Raw genomic sequence first — 19194 nt, 5'->3', positions numbered from 1 at the left:
CTCTGAGGCTGTGTTTGAGGACAGGCCATCCTAGGCCTCTGGTCCTAATCGCCATCTGGAGACTGCTGCTGGAAAGTGTGTGTGTGGATATTGGGTGAGGACATGGTCAGGCTTGGCTAGGATGCCGAGCTCCCTGGGCTCAGCTGTATGGAGTGATGTTATCTGCTGAGGGTGCAGGGATACCAAACCTTCAGGATTGTCCTGGAGTCTCCAGGATTTGACGATTAATCTCCTGGACACTCCTGCGAGCAACACCCAGAGGAAAATCATAGGGGCATTGAAAAAAAGTGTGTTTCCTTTCATTTTCTTTGTACACTTTCGCTTATAGTTAGTTATTAGTTATCAAAAATATTGGAGATGGGATAAAGGGCTGTTTGACTGGGCGGGGCGGTTGGAGGCAGGAGATCGTGTGATGAAACCTCCAGGATAACATCCAACCATACTTAGTAACCCTATGAAGGTGCGATCCAGCGACTTGATCAATAATCTCCATTGGGAGAGTAGAGTAGGGTGCAAACTGGGAAGAGGAAGATGCAGGATGGAGAAATGTGTCCTGAATCCTGAACGCAATACTGAATCAGATCAGAACGCAATACAGAGCCTCACTAACTGGGACAGTCCCACTCTTCAAGTTGCTGCAATAACGTACCTTTATACGGTGCCTTTAATGTAGGAAAAAGGTAGTTTGCAGCGGAGAGAGGACCAGCAGGAGAGATCATCAAAAGCACAGCTCAAAAGATCGGTTTGGCGGAGGCCTTTAAAGGGGAGCCCAAAGGCTGAGGAGGTTTAGGGAGAGAGTTCGAGAGAGTAGGGCTGAGATGGATGAATTACTAACTGGCCATTTAGTTCATTAGAATTAACAAGTGTTACTGTCATGGAATCCATAGAAGGGCTTTAATAGGAATCGTCTGATTTTGGGATCTCCCCATTTTGCATGTCCCAGTTCTCAAGGTCAGAGGATATTGGCGGTCATTTGGCGGCACTCAGCTCATCCATCCAGAATACAAACCAGCAGTCCCCATCGGGCCATCCAACTGTATTTGCAATGAGTCTAGAGTTTCATCTCCAGCGCAGGGACCGGGAGACCATTGAGGAAAGTTCTTCGTCTCACCTGTCCTTAATTGACCGGCTAGTTGAAGCTCCTGTACATGTACAGTACACAGCGGGTAAAAGGGAACGATTCACTCCCGTCTGGTACTGTACGGCCCGTGTGTGTCTCACTGTCAGCTCCTGTACACGTACATAGAAGGTAAAAGGGAACAATTAATTTCCATCTGGTACTTATGGCCAGTGCGCATCTCAGTGTCAGTTCCTGTACATGTACAGTACACAGCGGGTAAAAGGGAACGATTCACTCCCGTCTGGTACTGTACGGCCCGTGTGTGTCTCAGTGTCAGCTCCTGTACATGTACATGGGAGAGATTGTCTGTGAATAGGGGGGAGGGGAGAGTATGAGCGCTAAATTGGGCTTTATAGCACCCATTGTTTCAGCGTTACGTGGCTGCCCAAACGTCCAAGGTGGCGTCTTGGATGTGCACGCACGCTTCTAGCTTGATGTGCGCCAGATGCCATCTTGGTAAAGGGTTTAGTGCATGTGCAAACAACGAACGCCGGCAGCACGTAAAGAAGGGAGAATATGCGTTCGATCAGTGTGCAGTACTGATTTAAAGGGATAGACACCATTTTGAGACTTAATGCTCCACTCAACGCACTGTCTTAACCACAATCATCTGAATGTGTCTTAGAGTGCCCGGAGGAACCCCCACCAGCGCTATTTAAAGGGACCATGCAGGATTTACAGGTTAGTTGCTCGATTATTGCTTCTGGCTGCTGACGCATTTTTTGGAGGTCTCCTACACTTGAATACGACGACGAGGGGAGATAGCCTAAAAATTAGATCCAGGATGTGAAGGAATGAAGTTAGGAAATGCTTCTACACACAAAGGGTGGGAGAAGTTTGGAACGATCTCCTGCAAATGGCAGTTGATGCTAGCTTATTTGTGAATGTTAAATCTGAGATTGATAGATTTCTGTGAACCAAGGGTATTAAGGGATATGGGGCTAAGGCGGGTATATGGAGTTAGGTCACAGGTCCACCATGATCTCATTGAATGGTGGAACAGGCTCGAGGGGCAAAATGCCACTTGTTACCTCCTGTTATGCGCCACCTTCTCCTGCAAGCAAGTGGGACGTGTGTCTGGGTGATGTGCCTGTCATGGTTGAATAGTTGCCAGTTTATGTGGTCTGTGAGTTGTGAGTGAACGGCTTGCAACAGTGGTAATGTGTAAGGGTGAGAGGAAGCATCTGATTGGAAGAGTTGAGTACTGATGGAAAGAGTTTGTTGGTATGTGGGTGATGGAGGGTGTAGTGTGTGGAGCAGTTGGTAGGAGATGCCACTCGACAGTTGACCTCACTCACCTTGACCGTTCATGTCAAAGCATTGAACTTCTTCCTGCACTGCATCCATGTTCATGATGCTGTGCGCCTGGCATTGACTTCGTCCCCCGCTGCCTCCCACTGTCTTTTGAGTATATGTCTGGAGGGCCTCTTGCTGCCTCCCCCTGCCCTGCGGTCCACCTCTTGCACCAAGACCTCTAGTGCATCAGCAGAGAACCTTGGTGCACCCTCTCTCGCAGGCCTGGTACCAACTCAGATCATCAGATTGGTGAGGTCTGGTGTACAGATTGGAGGATGTGGGATTTAGTAGTGCGCAACCTTTATTCAATGTTTTAACATAACTCATCAATATATAAACATAGGGATGGCAGCTGCATCTGTGTTTCACGTGTGCGATGTCTGATCTCTGTTCAGACTCTGTGCCGACAGCAGTCTGTTATTTTCAGCAAATAACAGGCACCGGCTACCTTTAAGAGATTTTTAAGAGACAGCCTGCCTTTAAGAGGCTGGGGCTCCCCCTGCTGGTGGAGAGTGTGAATTGCATCGAATCCTCGCTTGACGCTGAATCGGACGCTGCTCGCCCGACAAAAGTCTCGTCCTGCCTGCGCAGGGGGCCATTGGGCGCGGGGGTAAGAGCGGATCGCGCTCCCCCCGCGCCCAATAATAGGCCCGATCCAATCCTTCCCCCGGCAAATCCAAACGTGTGAGGAGGGGCGAGCTTTCGCTCTCAGTTCAGTGCCGAGCTGCCGCGATGACTGGTGATCAGCCGGGCCTGGCAGAGCTGCGGTTATCGATATCGAGACCGAGGTTTGTACGTAGAGAGCCTGGCGGGGATTATAACTCGTGGAGCCTCGCCGTAAAACCGGCTGACTGCAGCTCACAGGCACCAACCTTCAGCTGACTGCTGATTTGTTCATAAAAAGGAAATGTTTGCTCCATTTATCCCAGAGCCGAGCTCATTCCCACATCCCCTCCTTCAAACACCAGCGGCAGCAACGGCCGTTTCCCCTCTCCCCCCTTCCGTGTCCTGGCCTTCCCCAAGAACACTCCGACCCCTCTGCCCCCTCCCCTCCATCTCCCCCTCCCCCACCATTCCCCTCCCCATCCCCAAACATTCCCCTCCCCAACCTCCTCCCCTCCCCCATTCACAGAGACACTCCCTCCCCTCCCCCATTCACAGAGACACTCCCTCCCCTCCCCCATTCACAGAGACACTCCCTCCCCTCCCCCATTCACAGAGACACTCCCTCCCCTCCCCCATTCACAGAGACACTCCCTCCCCTCCCCCATTCACAGAGACACTCCCTCCCCTCCCCCATTCACAGAGACGCTCCCTCCCCTCCCCCATTCACAGAGACACTCCCTCCCCTCCCCCATTCACAGAGACACTCCCTCCCCTCCCCCATTCACAAAGACGCTCCCTCCCCTCCCCCATTCACAGAGACACTCCCTCCCCTCCCCCATTCACAAAGACGCTCCCTCCCCTCCCCCATTCACAGAGACACTCCCTCCCCTCCCCCATTCACAGAGACACTCCCTCCCCTCCCCCATTCACAGAGACACTCCCTCCCCTCCCCCATTCACAAAGACGCTCCCTCCCCTCCCCCATTCACAGAGACACTCCCTCCCCTCCCCCATTCACAAAGACGCTCCCTCCCCTCCCCCATTCACAGAGACACTCCCTCCCCTCCCCCATTCACAGAGACACTCCCTCCCCTCCCCCATTCACAGAGACACTCCCTCCCCTCCCCCATTCACAAAGACGCTCCCTCCCCTCCCCCATTCACAGAGACACTCCCTCCCCTCCCCCATTCACAGAGACACTCCCTCCCCTCCCCCATTCACAGAGACACCCCCTCCCCTCCCCCATTCACAGAGACACTCCCTCCCCTCCCCCATTCACAGAGACACTCCCTCCCCTCCTCTATTCACAGAGACACCCCCTCCCCTCCCCCATTCACAGAGACACTCCCTCCCCTCCCCCATTCACAGAGACACTCCCTCCCCTCCTCTATTCACAGAGACACTCCCTCCCCTCCCCCATTCACAGAGACACTCCCTCCCCTCCCCCATTCACAGAGACACTCCCTCCCCTCCCCCATTCACAGAGACACTCCCTCCCCTCCCCCATTCACAGAGACACTCCCTCCCCTCCCCCATTCACAGAGACACTCCCTCCCCTCCCCCATTCACAGAGACACTCCCTCCCCTCCCCCATTCACAGAGACACTCCCTCCCCTCCCCCATTCACAGAGACACTCCCTCCCCTCCCCCATTCACAGAGACACTCCCTCCCCTCCCCCATTCACAGAGACACTCCCTCCCCTCCCCCATTCACAGAGACACTCCCTCCCCTCCCCCATTCACAGAGACACTCCCTCCCCTCCCCCATTCACAGAGACACTCCCTCCCCTCCCCCATTCACAGAGACACTCCCTCCCCTCCCCCATTCACAGAGACACTCCCCCTCCCCCATTCACAGAGACACTCCCTCCCCTCCCCCATTCACAGAGACACTCCCTCCCCTCCCCCATTCACAGAGACACTCCCTCCCCTCCCCCATTCACAGAGACACTCCCTCCCCTCCCCCATTCACAGAGACACTCCCTCCCCTCCCCCATTCACAGAGACACTCCCTCCCCTCCCCCATTCACAGAGACACTCCCTCCCCTCCCCCATTCACAGAGACACTCCCTCCCCTCCCCCATTCACAGAGACACCCCCTCCCCTCCCCCATTCACAGAGACACCCCCTCCCCTCCCCCATTCACAGAGACACCCCCTCCCCTCCCCCATTCACAGAGACACCCCCTCCCCTCCCCCATTCACAGAGACACTCCCTCCCCCCCCCATTCACAGAGACACCCCCTCCCCTCCCCCATTCACAGAGACACTCCCTCCCCCCCCCATTCACAGAGACGCTCCCTCCCCCCCCATTCACAGAGACACCCCCTCCCCTCCTCCTATTTACAGAGACACTGGGGGTTAAATTGGTTAAGCCCTGAATACGGGCGCGGGCATCGCATTGTGTGATTAACCCGTGCCCGGTCGTCCCATTGCGACCACAGAACTGATACTATATAAAATCCGGCCTTGTCACTGCGATTCCACAACATTCACACTTTCCACCAGCAGGAGGAGCACAAATCACTTAAAGGCAGGCTGCCTCTCTTAAAGGTAACCGGTACCTGTTATTTGCAAAAAATAACAGTGTGCTGGTCTGCACAGAGTCTGAACAGAGATCAGACATCGCATACGTAAAACACGGATGCAGGTCCCGTCCCCATGTTTACAAACTGTTGTGTTATGTTAAAACATTGAATAAAGTTTGTGCACTACTAAATCCCACATCCTCCAATCGGCATGCCAGACCTCACCAATCGGCCGGTTCAAGTTGGTACCGGGCCTGCGAGAGTCTGTGCACCAAGGTTCTCTGCTGATGCACTGGAGGCCTTGGTGCAAGAGGTGGACAGAAGGAGGGACATCCTTTATCCGCAGGGGGAAAGAGGCCCTCTAGATATATGCTCAAAAGGCAGAGGGAGGCAATAGGGAACGCAGTCAATGCCAGGCGCACAGCACCACGAACATGGATGCAGTGCAGGAAGAAGTTCAATGCTTTGACGTGAGTGGTCAAGGTGAGTGAGGTCAACTGTCAAGTTGCGTCTCCTACCAACTACACCAGGAGCCGCATCCACTGCCCCACACACGACAGATCCAAACTTCTACCACCCTTTGCGTGTAGAAGTGTTTCCTAACTTCAGTCCTGCACGTCCTGGCTCTAAATGTTCGGCTATGTCCCCTAGTCCTAGTATTAGAGTATAAGAGACCTCCAAAAACAGTTACAAATGTCTCGGCAGCCAGAAGCAATAATCCAGCCACTAACCTGTAAATCCTGCATGGTCCTTTTAAATAGCGCTGGTGGGGGGTCCTCCAGGCACTCTAAGGCATGTTCAGATGGTCGGGGTTAAGACTGTGCGTTGAGTTGAGCGTTAAGTCCCAAAATGGTGTCTATCACTTTAAATCAGCGTTTCACATTGATTGTCTCCATTTTCTCCCTACTTTACATGATTCCGGTGTTCGATATTTGTGCATGCACTAACTCCTATGTCAAGATGGCGTCCGGCGCATGTCACGCTGGAAACGTTCGTGCGCAGACAAGATGCCATCCTGGATGTTGGAGAGGCCGCGTAGCGTCGAAACAATGGGCACTACACGGTCCAATTTAATGCTCGCTGTGTTTTAAAACTCTGTCGTCTTGTTCTGATGTCAGTCTTCAAGATAATTTCGTCAAAAAAAGGGAAATGGGCTTTTGAAGGGCCGCACTGAATACTGGAACATTGGTGGGTTAGTTATCGGGGAGTGGCAGGGAGGGCTAGGCCCCATCGGCGAACACTCACAATCCGCACACATTTTCCACTCCCTGCCTTCCTCCAGTTGAATGATTGTTGGTCCAGGACTGGGGACCACCCACTCCTGATTTGCCCAATCATTTGTCCCACTCCCGAGACTTGAGCCCATAATCCAGGCCGACACTCCCAGTGCAGTGATGAGGGAGTGCTGCACTGTCGGAGGCGCCGTCTTTTGGATAAGACGTTAAACCGAGGTCCCATCTGTTCTCTCGGATGGATGTAAAAGATCCCATGACACGATTTGAAGACGAGCAGGGGAGTTCTCCCCGGCGTCCTGGCCAATATTTATCCATCAACGAACACCACTAAAACAGATTATCTGGACATTTCTCATTGCTGTTTGTGGGATCTTGCTGTGCGCGAATTGGCTGCGGTGTTTCCTACATGACAACAGTGACTACACTTCAAAAGTTACTTCATCGGCTGTGAAGCACTTTGGGATGTCCTGAGGTTGTGAAAGGCGCTATGTAAATGCAAGTTCTTTCTTTTCTTGATAGAGAGACGGTGAGGTAATGTCGGAGGCCAGATGTGGGTTTTAAAGGCCCCTGCGAGTTCAGGATGATCGTAAGACTGAGGGAGGGAGGGGGTCAGTTCTACAGGGTTAGGGGTCACAGGGGTGGGTGGGGGTCAGAAAATTTAAAATTGCACGAAATGCTTCCAAAACACATGCCCCTTCACTCCATGTCCACACATTTTAAAAATGGTGCATTTTACTTTACAAATTATTGATTTTTCTTTCAAAATAATTGTAGGAAAAGTAAATGACATTCGGGTTTTATCAATAATCAAGATACAAACTGCACCAAAGGGTATCGCTCTCCAACTTCCAAACATCCCCCCAATTCACAGAGATATTACACAGAAAGTGAGTGTAATTGGACTTCAGGGAACAGCACACACTGGTGATAAAGTATTCAGCACCAATTCAAAATAATCCCACTCACAGGAACAGAACGAGAAAGTGGATTTGCAGTTTTGCGATTCTGTTCATTTCTTGGGGTGGATAATATTGCTTCTTTCTTGGTTTGCTCTCCTCTCCCTGTGTGTGTGCTGCTTTCTATCTCTATCCTGATCTCCCCGCTTGTGCCATCTGTTTGCTCCTTGGGCCGTTGTCGGTTCCAATCCTAAACCGCTCTCTGAGGTTGTCCTGCCTGAGGTCGGATACTGACGGTGCGAGGGAACGGGAACAGGACAGTCGCTGACCCACCACAATACTGACCCGCCTTCTCCCCCTTTCTTAAAGTAGAAGAGCCTCGTTCTCCCCCAGTGTACACGTGGCTGGTTCCTCACAGAGAGGCGCCAGGAGAGATTCGATCGAGGATGTTCAAAATAATGAGGGGTTCTGATAGATTAAATGAGGAGAAACTGTTCCCATTGGCAGGAAGGTCGGTAATCAGAGGACACAGATTTAAGGTAATTGGGAAAAGAACCAGAGGAGATGAGGAGACATTTTTTAACGCAGCGAGTTGTTATGATCTGGAATGCGCTGCCTGAAAGGGCGGTGGAAACAGATTCAAGAGTAACTTTCAAAAAGGAATTGGATATAAACTTAAAGGTGGAAATATATTCAGGGCCATGGGGAAAGAGCAGGGGAGTAGGATTAACTGGATAGCTCTTTCATAAAGTCGACACAGGCTCGATGGGCTGAATGGCCTCCTTTAGTGCTGTATGATTCTAGGCTCCCAATAACCTGCCTTTCTCTTCACTCTGCCTCTCTTCCAGGTGATGGTTAAGTGTAGTTGACAGATATTGGTGCAGAGATGTGGACAGTTTGGATCACCATCCTGTGGGTGTCCGTCACAGTTCAGCCATCCAGCGGAGGGGCGCTGGCAACACACAGAGGTAAGGCCTTATATCCTGCCGTGAGATTGGACACCTTCTTACTGCTCTCCAGATTCCCCCTCCTTCCCTGCAGGTGCCAACTTCTTTTTGGGGGACAGTCCCGTGAACCCCTGCAGTCCTCCAGTACCTCAGCTATTCTTCAGGGGTGAGCCAAGACAATGAGTGTCAACAGGCTATTCAACAGTGGAGGGCATCACTGCAAGCACAAACCTGTCCTAATTGATGCCCAGCAGAGGGTCAGTGACCAAGGAGCAGGGGTCAGTGACCGGGAGCAAGGGTCAGTGACCGGGAGCAAGGGTCAGTAACCAGGGAGCAGGGGTAACTTACCAGGGAGCAGAGGTCACTGACCATGGAGCAGCGGTCAGTGATCGGGAGCAAGGGTCAGTAACCAGGGAGTAGGGGTCACTGACCAAGGAGCAGGGGTCAGTGATCGGGAGCAAAGGTCAGTAACCAAGGAGTAGGTGTTACTTACCAGGGAGCAGAGGTCACTGACCAGGGAGCAGGGGTCAGTGATCGGAAGCAAGGATCAGTGATCAGGAGCAGGGGTCAGTAACCAGGGAGAAGGGGTTACTTACCAGGGAGCAGAGGTCACTGACCTGGGAGCAGTGGTCAGTGACCAGGGAGCAAAGGTCACTGACCGGGGAGCAAGGGTCACTGGCCAGTGATTGGGAGCATGGGTCAGTGACTAGGACCAGGTGTCACTGACTAGTGAGAAAGATCAGGTGTTAATAACCCGGTTCAGAGATCAGTAACCAGGATGAAGAGAAGGGGTCAGGGGTCAGTGACCAGTGATCAGGGATCAGTGACCAGGATGAAGAGAAGGGGTCAGGGGTCAGTGATCAGGAATCAGTGACCAGTGATCAAGAGTCAGGGGTCAGTGATCAGGAATCAGTGACCAGTGACCAGGGTCACTGACCAGTGATCAGGGGTCAGTGACCAGTGACCAGTGATCAGCAGATAGTGGATGCATTGGTTTTGATCTTCCAGAATTCTCTAGATTCTGGAACGGTTCCAGTGGATTGGAAGGTAGCAAATGTAACCCCGCTATTCAATAAAGGAGGGAGAGAGAAAACAGGGAACTACAGGCCAGTTAGCCTGACATCAGGCATCCGGAAAATACTAGAATCTATTATTAAGGATGTTGTGACAGGGGACTTAGAAAATCATAATATGATTAGGCAGAATCAACATGGTTTTATGAAAGGGAAATCGTGTTTGATAAATCTATTAGAGCTTTTTGAGGATGTAACTAGCAGGGTAGATAAAGAGGAACCAGTGGATGTGAAATATTTGGATTTTCTAAAAGCATTCAATAAGGTGCCACATAAAAGATTGTTACACAAGGGAAGAGCTCATGGATAATATATTAGCATGGATAGAGGATTGGTTAATGGACAGAAAACAGAGTAGGAATAAACGGGTCATTTTCAGATTGGCAGTTTGTAACTAGTGGGGTGCCGCAAGGATCAGAGCTTGGGCCTCAGCTATTTACAATATATCAATGACTTAGATGAAGGGACCGAGTGTAATGTATCCAAATTTGCAAGGGGGTTGGAATATAAGAGTAAGGGAGTCTTGCTGCAATTATACAGGGCTCTGTTGAGACCACGCCTGGAGTACTGCGTACAGTTTTGGTCTCCTTACCTAAGGAAGGATATACTTGCTGTAGAGGCGGTGCAATGAAGGTTCACTAGATTGATTCCTGGGTTGAGAGGGTTGTCCTATGAGGGGAGATTGAGTAGAATGGGTTTATATTCTCTGGAATTTAGAAGAATGAGAGGTGATCTCATTGAAACGTATAAAATTCGTAGAGGGCTTGACAGGGTAGATGCTGAGATTCTGTTTCCCCTGGCAGGAGAGTCTAGAGTAGGGGTCATAGTCTCAAGACGAGGGGTCAGCCATTTAGGACTGAGATGAGGAAGAAATTCTTCACTCAGAGGTCGTGAATCTTTGGAATTCTCTACCCCAGAGGGCTGTGGATGCTCATTCGTTGAGTATATTCAAAACTGAGATCGATAGATTTTTGGACTCTAAGGGAATCAAGGGATATGGGGATCGGGCGGGAAAGTGGAGTTGAGGTAGAAAATCAGCCGTGATCTGATTGAATGGCGGAGCAGGCTCGAGGAGCTGTATGGCACACTCCTGCTCCTATTTCTTATGTTCTTATGACAGTGACCAGCGATCAGGATCAGGGGTCAGTGACCAGCGATCAGGATCAGGGGTCAGTGACCAGCGATCAGGATCAGGGGTTAGTGACCAGCGATCAGGATCAGGGGTCAGTGACCAGTGATCAGGGGTCAGTGACCAGCGATCAGGGGTCATTGACCAGCGATCAGGATCAGGGGTCAGTGACCAGTGATCAGGATCAGGGGTCAGTGACCAGCGATCAGGGGTCAGTGACCAGCGATCAGGGATCAGGGGTCAGTGACCAGCGATCAGGGGTCAGTGACCAGCGATCAGGGGTCAGTGACCAGCGATCAGGGGTCAGGGGTCAGTGACCAGCGATCAGGATCAGGGGTCAGTGACCAGCGATCAGGATCAGGGGTCAGTAATGATTGACAACAACAACCGTCTCCCCTGCGCCCCCCCACCCCGGCAGCCATGTAACCTCCTGGGAGAGGGAAAAAGCCAGGCTAATTGAGGGAGAAAAAACTGGAAAATCCCTCTCCGAGTGCCTTAGGTGATCAAAACTAGCACAGGAGATCACATAGACCCTGATTTATATTACTCCCCTCTAAAGGTTTGCAAAGAGTCAGCACTTACTGAATGAGCCAGAAACTCGTTCCTCGGTCGACTCTCCTCTGGGAAGCGAGGAACTGCCAAACATACCCTTGTATAACTTACAGGCAAGACCCCTGGTCCTCCTTAACCTATCTAATTGAAATAATCTGTCAATATGACCACAGTTTGTGCCTCTGTTATTTTAAAACCCCTATCAGATCCCTCTCCCCCAAAGTCTTCATGTCTGTAAATTAAATAGATGCAGCGGTTTAAGCCTCTCTGAGTAACTAACTTGTTTTAAGCTGGGTATCAATCTTGTGGCCCTCCTCTGAAACTTTTCCAAAGCCTCTACATCACATGTGAGGGGACCAAAACTGGACACAGTATTCTAAGTGAGGCCTAAGCAAAGTTTTATACAAGGACAAAATGGTGTGAACCTTAAGATAATTCTGTACTATCACACCGAGCTCTTATTCTTTCTCAATGGACTTCGGTTCTGTGCCCTGTAGGGTGTAAGTTAACTTGGTGTTGAGACTACCTACATGCATAACAGTACATTTATTTAAGTTAAATGTCATTTGTCAAACAGGGGCCCAGTCCCCCATCGTATCAAAATCCTCTTGTAATAGTTTATCATCGTCCGCAGTCCTAACTTGCACAAAACTTCGTATCATCCACAAACCTGCGGACCATTCCCCCAATACCTACATCAGGTGATTAATGGAGATAGTAAAAAGCAGTGGCTTTAACACCGATTCCTGCAGGACACCACTGGCAACCGGTCTCCGAGCAGATCCACAGCCGTTAATAACCATTACTGCTTATGGGGACGGATCCAGCTCTTGATCCACTGGAACAACGGCCCACCAATGGGACAGACCATCTAAACATGGGGTGGGAATGGGACAGACCATCTAAACATAGGGTGGGAATGGGACAGACCATCTAAACATGGGGTGCGAATGGGACAGACCATCTAAACATGGGGTGCGAATGGGACAGACCATCTAAACATGGGGTGGGAATGGGACAGACCATCTAAACATGGGGTGGGAATGGGACGGACCATCTAAACATGGGGTGGGAATGGGACAGACCATCTAAACATGGGGTGGGAATGGGACAGACCATCTAAACATGGGGTGGGAATGGGACAGACCATCTAAACATGGGGTGGGAATGGGACGGACCATCTAAACATGGGGTGGGAATGGGACGGATTCACTGCAGTCCTTCAAAAGGCAACTTGACAAGTTCCTGCGAAGTGGGTGGCCCTGAATTTCCCCAGGCCTTGTGCTACGCATCTTGCCAAGGCTTCTTCGAGTGCACCTCCCAAACCCGCGATCTTCACCACCTAGAAGACAAGGGCAGCATGTGCATGGGAGCACCATCACCTCCAAGTTCCCCTTCAAGCACACCATCCTGACTTGGAAATATATTGCCGTTCCTTCATCCTGGAACTCCCTGCCTAACAGCACCGTGGGAGCACCTTCACCACACGGGCTGCAGCGGTTCAAGAATTAGGTTTACCATCACCTGCTCATGGGCAGCTTGGGAAGGGCAATAAATGCCAGCCTTGATCGCGATGCCCATATCCCAAGAATGAATTTAAAAAACACTCCTGTCACTAATCCTATGGGAGTGGTGCAGAAGCCTCAGGAATTAGGCCGAGATCAGATATAATGGGGGTGATTTTAAACCCTAAGAACGGGTGGGTTGGGGGCGGGTGGGAGTTGGAAATAGATATTTTTAGGGTCGCGACCGCAACCCGGCTTTATTTCCGGGTTTAACATCGGCGAGTAAAAGTACAGGCTTCCGACTGGGAATGCAAAGTTCGAAAATTTTGCAGTTGCGACCCAAAAAAAGAACTATTTTCAACTCCCACCTGCCCCCAACCCACCCGTTCTTGGGGGTTAAAATCACCCCCTATGGGCCCCTGCCTTCTCCACCATTTTCCCTGGTCCAATATTCCCTGCCTTTAATGTCCAGTGTACTGAGCACAGACTGAGTTGCAGCACCTTGGGGTAAGTTTCCAGTCAGAGAGTTCAGGGTTAGGTTAAATGATTCAGAATCAGCGGTGGGTACAAATCAGAGATCAGCCAGCAAGTTCTCACCTGCAAAGAAGGCAGCAAACTGCCACCCTCTGCAAAGTCCTTGTTCACTACACAGAAAACTTAACTTTCACTGAGGATCGGCTGAGGACAGGGATCTAAAGGCTGTCATTTGGAAATTGTAGGTAGATGTAGTGATGAAATGTTGTGTGTTTAAACTGTTCCTAAACTGGGACATAAGGGGGTTGGAGAGAAGGGGAGAGACAGAGAGAGAAATGGGGAGAAAGACAGAGAGAGAGACACTGAGAGAGAGAGAGAGAGAGAGAATGAGAGACTGAGAGAGAGAAACTGAGTGAGAGAGAGAGAGAGACTGAGAGAGAAATGGGGAGAAAGACAGAGGGCGAGAGAGAAACACAGAGAGAGACTGAGACAGAGAGAGAGACTGAGCGAGAGAGAGTGAGAGAGTGAGAGACTGAGAGAGTGAGAGACTGAGAGAGTGAGAGAGTGACTCTGGTCGAGAGAGACAGAAAGTGAGAGAGAGAGAAACACTGAGAGAGTCTGAGAGAGAGAGAGAGAGACAGAGAGAGGGAGACAGAGAGACAGAGAGAGAGAGAGAGAGACTGAGCAAGAGACTGAGAGAGAGAGAGAGACTCTGAACGAGAGAGACTGAGAGAGAGAGAGAGAGAGAGACTAAGAGAGAGAGAGAGGGGGTTGAATTGGTTAAGCCCCGAAACCGGGCGCGGTATCAAGATCTGCGATTAACCCATGCCCGGTGCTTCTGTCGCAGGCAGGACGAGGCGTTTGTCCGGCCTGAACACTCACCTAAACCAAACATTCCAGACCAGCGTTGACACAAGGATTCAGTGACATTCGCACTTTCCTCCAACAGGGGGAGCCCGAATCTCTGACAGGCAGCCTGTAGCCGGTACCTGTTATTTGCTAAAAATAATGAATAGGTCTGCACGGAGTCTGAACAGAGACCAGACATCGCACACGTAAAAGACCGATGCAGGTCCCATCCCTATGTTTACACACTGTTCAGTTATTTTTAGAATATTAAATAAAAGTTGTGCACCAGTAAATTCCACATCCTCCAATCTGCATGCCACACCCAACCAATCTGCCAGTCCGAGTTGTTACCAGGCCTGCGAGAGAGTGTGCACCAAGGTTCTCTGCTGATGCACTAGATGCCTTGGTGCAAGAGGTGGACAGAAGGAGGGGCGTGGGGGGAGGTGGCTCGAGGCCCTCCAGACATATGCTCAAGAGGCAGTGGGGGAACGAGGTCAATGCCAGGGCACAGCACCACGAACATGGATGCAGCGCAGGAAGAAGTTCAATGCTTTGACATGAGTGGTCAAGGTGAGTGAGGTCAACTCTCAAGTGGCGTCTCCTACCAACTGCACCACTAGCCTCATCCACTGCTCCACACACTACAGCCCCCCATCACCCACATACCAGCAAACTCTTTCCATCAGTAAGCAATGCTTCTTCTCACCCTTACACATTAGCACTGTTGCAAGCCGCCCATCCACAACTCACAGGCCACACATACTGGCAGCTATTCAACCATGATAGGCACATCACCCAGACACACGCCCCACTTGCTTGCAGGAGAAGATGGCGCATATCAGGTGGCAGCAAGTGGCAGTGGCATTTGGCCCCTCGAGCCCCTACTTCCATTTAATGAGATCATAGTTGATCTGTGACCTAACTCCATATACCTGCCTTAGCCCCATATCCCTTAATACCCAAGGCTCACAGAAATCTATCAGTCTCAGATTTAAAATTCACAGGCATCAGCTGCCGTTTGCAGAAGGTTGTTCCAAACTTCTCCCACCCTTTGTTTGTAGAAGGATTTCGTAACTTCACTCCTGCACGTCCTGGCTCTAAATGTTAAGCTATGTCCCCTCGTCCCAGTATTCAAATATAGGAGACCTCCAAAAACAGTTACAAATGCATCAGTAGCCAGAAGCAATAATCCAGCAACTAACGTGTAAATCCTGCGTGGTCCCTTTAAATAGCACTGGTGGAGGGTCTTCCAGGCACTCTAAGATATGGTTAGACGGTTGCGGTTACGGCAGTGCATTGAGTGGAGCATTAAGTCCCAAAATGGTGTCTATCACTTTAAATCAGCGTTGCACACTGATCGAACGCACGCTTTCCTTACTTTACATGTTGCCGGCATTTGTTATTTGCATATGTGCTACTACCGTTACCAAGATGGCGTCCGACACAGGTCACACTAAAAGCGGCATGTGCATCCAAGACACCGTCTTGGATATTCGGGAGGCTGCGTAGCGCCGAAACAATGGGTGCTACACGGCTCAATTTAGCGCCCAGAAAATCAGAGAGAGAGAGAGACAGAGAGAGAGAGATACAGAAAGAGAAAGAAAGACAGACAGACAGAGACAGAGCGACAGAGAGAGAGATAGACAGAGACAGAGCAACAGAGAGAGAGACAGAGCGACAGAGAGAGAGAGAGAGAGCGACAGAGACAGAGAGAGAGAGACAGAGAGAGACAGACAGAGAGAGAGAGATACAGAAAGAGAAAGAAAGACAGACAGACAGAGACAGAGCGACAGAGAGAGAGAGAGAGCGACAGAGCAACAGAGAGAGAGACAGAGCGACAGAGAGAGAGACAGAGCGACAGAGAGAGAGAGAGAGAGACAGAGAGAGACAGAGAGAGAGAGATACAGAAAGAGAAATAAAGGCAGACAGACAGAGAGAGAGAGAGAGCGACAGAGCAACAGAGAGAGAGAGAGAGCGACAGAGACAGAGAGAGAGAGACAGAGAGAGACAGACAGAGAGAGAGAGATACAGAAAGAGAAATAAAGGCAGACAGACAGAGAGAGAGCGACAGATAAAGAGAGAGAGAGACAGACAGAGCAACAGAGAGAGAGAAATACGGAGACAGAGAGAGAGCGAGAGAGAGAGAGAGAGAGAGAGAGAGACGGAGACGGAGAGAGAAGGACAATGGCCCCGATATTTACAGGGCAGCAGGGCGGGAGTGGGGGAATGTTTTTGCGGGGTGAAAATTCGGAAATCCTGGGAATGCAGAGGTCCTGCCAAATTTAACGGCAAGACCCCAAGGAACATTGAGGACGGTCCCCGGCAATCGGGAAGGATCACGGGTTGAAGTCGGGGGGGGGGGGGGGTCCGACCGGCAATCAGGAGGGAGGGAAAGATAGTGGGGCAGAAGTGGGGGTCAGCAGATCGGGGGTTTGAGGGGGGGGGGGTGATTGGCCGATCGCAGCAGCAAGGAGAGGCTGCGATTGGCAGAAGATTTGCTTGAGGGGCTGTGGGCTCCTCTTGGCCCACAGCGCTGATCTTAAAAGGACTTAACAGCTTAGTCCGATTGCTCCCGTCTCCATTTTGCTGCCGTGTTTCTCGAGCCCTGGGAAACCCGAGTGGCCAGCGTTAAATTTAAATCAGGCTCCCAACTGCAGCAAATTTATATCAGTGTAGAGCTGATCCATCTTTCATATTAATGCACCATTTGTGCAGGGTTTAGCAGAAGAGCCTCAAATGTAATACTGGGCTCTGTCATTGAAGTCACAGTCTGCCGTTATCTTGGGATATGTAAGCAGGCCTCCCAGTCTATACTGTGGGAAACGACCCAGTGGCTGCCAGTAGACAGAGCAATAAACTTCTGGGTAACTATTAATTCTCACTAGGGTTGCCAACCCTCCAGGATTGTCCTGGAGTCTCCAGGATTGCAAGACTGATCTTCAGGGCACTGCTTCCAGCAGCTCTGGAGAAAAATCATCGGGGCATTAAAAAATAGTTTTGTTCCATTTACTTTGAAAACTTTTGTTTATTAGTTATAAAAATATTGGAGACAGGTGAAAGGTTGATTGACTGACAGTCAAGAATTCTCCAATCGGGTATCGAAGAGTCTGTTCGCTTTCCAATTGGCCGTGGAAACGCGGGGCACTGTGAGGATAGACATGTTGAGCGACCAATGGCAGGAGTTTGGGGGCGGGGCGGGGTTGGAGGCAGGAGGGTCATGTGATGATACCTCCAGGAATATGTCCAACCAGAGTTGGCAACCCGAGTTCCCACCCAGAGGAGGTAATTTTAACGGGTGGGAAGTTAAAATAACGGCTTTTTGGAGCGGGACCCCATCCCGGCTCCAACTCGCCACTTCTGCGTTTAACTTAGGCAGGTTTGTATGCGTGTGCACAACAGACACCAGGAAGTCCCACCCCCACTTAAAGCCGGCGGGCCGATATTTAAAGGGGCAATGTACCTCATTGAAATACTTGGGGTACTGAGGTAATACTCAGAGGGTTGTGAATCTTTGGAATTCTCTACCCCAGAGGGCTGTGGATGCTCATTTGTTGAGTATATTCAAGGCTGAGATCGATATATTTTTGGACTCTAAGGGAATCAAGGGATATGGGGATAGGGAGGGAAAGTGGAGTTGCGGTTGAAGATCGGCCATGATTTGATGGAATGGCGGAGCAGGCTCGAGGGGCCTTATGGCCTATTCCTACTCTTCCTTCTTATTTTCTTATGTTCAATTCTTTGTTTATTGGAAAACTTAAAATAAATTTAACCTTACTTGTTCGGGTTGCTCATTGTTTCCGACTCGTGTCAGGTGAAAGCAGGCGGGAAGGGTCGGATCCATGAGGTGAGCGCCTTTATTGCACTGCTTGTGGGCCCGGAGGCGCAGGAGTGCTTCATCCAGGCCCAACAAGCTCACCTGGCCCTGGCTACAAGAGCAGGTCAGAGGCTGGGTATTCTGCGGTGAGTGACTCACCTCCTGACTCCCCAAAGCCTTTCCACCATCTACAAGGCACAAGTCAGGAGTGTGATGGAATACTCTCCACTTGCCTGGATGAGTGCAGCTCCAACAACACTCAAGAAGCTCGACACCATCCAGGACAAAGCAGCCCGCTTGATTGGCACCCCATAGACCACCCTAAACATTCACTCCCTTCACCACCGGCGCACCGTGGCTGCAGTGTGTACCATCCACAGGATGCACTGCAGCAACTCGCCAAGGCTTCTTCGACAGCACCTCCCAAACCCGCGACCTCTACCACCTGGAAGGACAAGGGCAGCAGGCACATGGGAACACCACCACCTGCACGTTCCCCTCCAAGTCACACACCATCCCGACTTGGAAATATATCGCCGTTCCTTCATCGTCGCTGGGTCAAATCCTGGAACTCCCTTCCTAACAGCACTGTGGGAGAACCTTCACCACACGGACTGCAGTGGTTCAAGAAGGCGGCTCACCACCACCTTCTCAAGGGCAATTAGGGATGGGCAATAAATGCCGGCCTCGCCAGCGACGCCCACATCCCATGAACGAATATAAAAAAAAGGACCCCTGTAATCAGTTGACCCTCCCAACGTTGTAACCCTCCCAGATAGTGGCCCCCCATCTACCTCCGACTCTTCACCTAACCTCCGATCTCATCTTCCGATCTCTAATCTCTTTGAGCGATCTCTGACCTCCAAGTCCCAGCCCCCGATCTTCTCCCTGGCTCTCCCGATCTTCTCTCCGGCCCCCCCCCCAATCATCTCCCCCCCCCCCCCCCGATCTTCTCTCCGGCCCCCCCCCCAATCATCTCCCCCCCCCCGATCTTCTCTCCGGCCCCCCCCAATCATCTCCCCCCCCCCCAATCTTCTCTCCGCATCCTCCCTAATCTTCTCCCTGATCTTCTACCCGGCCTTCCAGATCTTCTCCCCAGCCCCCCCATCTTCTCCCCGGCCCCCCCCAATCTTCTCTCCGCATCCTCCCTAATCTTCTCCCTGATCTCCTCC

At 51.1% G+C, this 19194-nt stretch overlaps 1 protein-coding gene across 5 annotated transcripts in view; it reads left to right on the top strand.

Annotated features, from left to right (window-relative positions):
* col16a1 (collagen, type XVI, alpha 1) overlaps positions 1–19194 on the top strand; it is a 410059-nt gene that overhangs the window by 31507 nt on the left and 359358 nt on the right. For all 5 annotated transcript variants that reach the window (XM_068006392.1, XM_068006393.1, XM_068006394.1 and 2 more), the window contains exon 2: positions 8528–8647. In XM_068006392.1, coding sequence (XP_067862493.1) covers positions 8566–8647 — 82 coding nt within the window. In that variant the 5' untranslated portion in view covers positions 8528–8565. The remainder of the gene's footprint in view (positions 1–8527; positions 8648–19194) is intronic.

Source organism: Heptranchias perlo, chromosome 26 (assembly GCF_035084215.1).
Source record: "Heptranchias perlo isolate sHepPer1 chromosome 26, sHepPer1.hap1, whole genome shotgun sequence".
NCBI lineage: Eukaryota > Metazoa > Chordata > Chondrichthyes > Hexanchiformes > Hexanchidae > Heptranchias > Heptranchias perlo.
The sequence above is the reverse complement of the archived record's forward strand: the minus strand, read 5'-3'. Positions and strand labels throughout refer to the sequence as shown.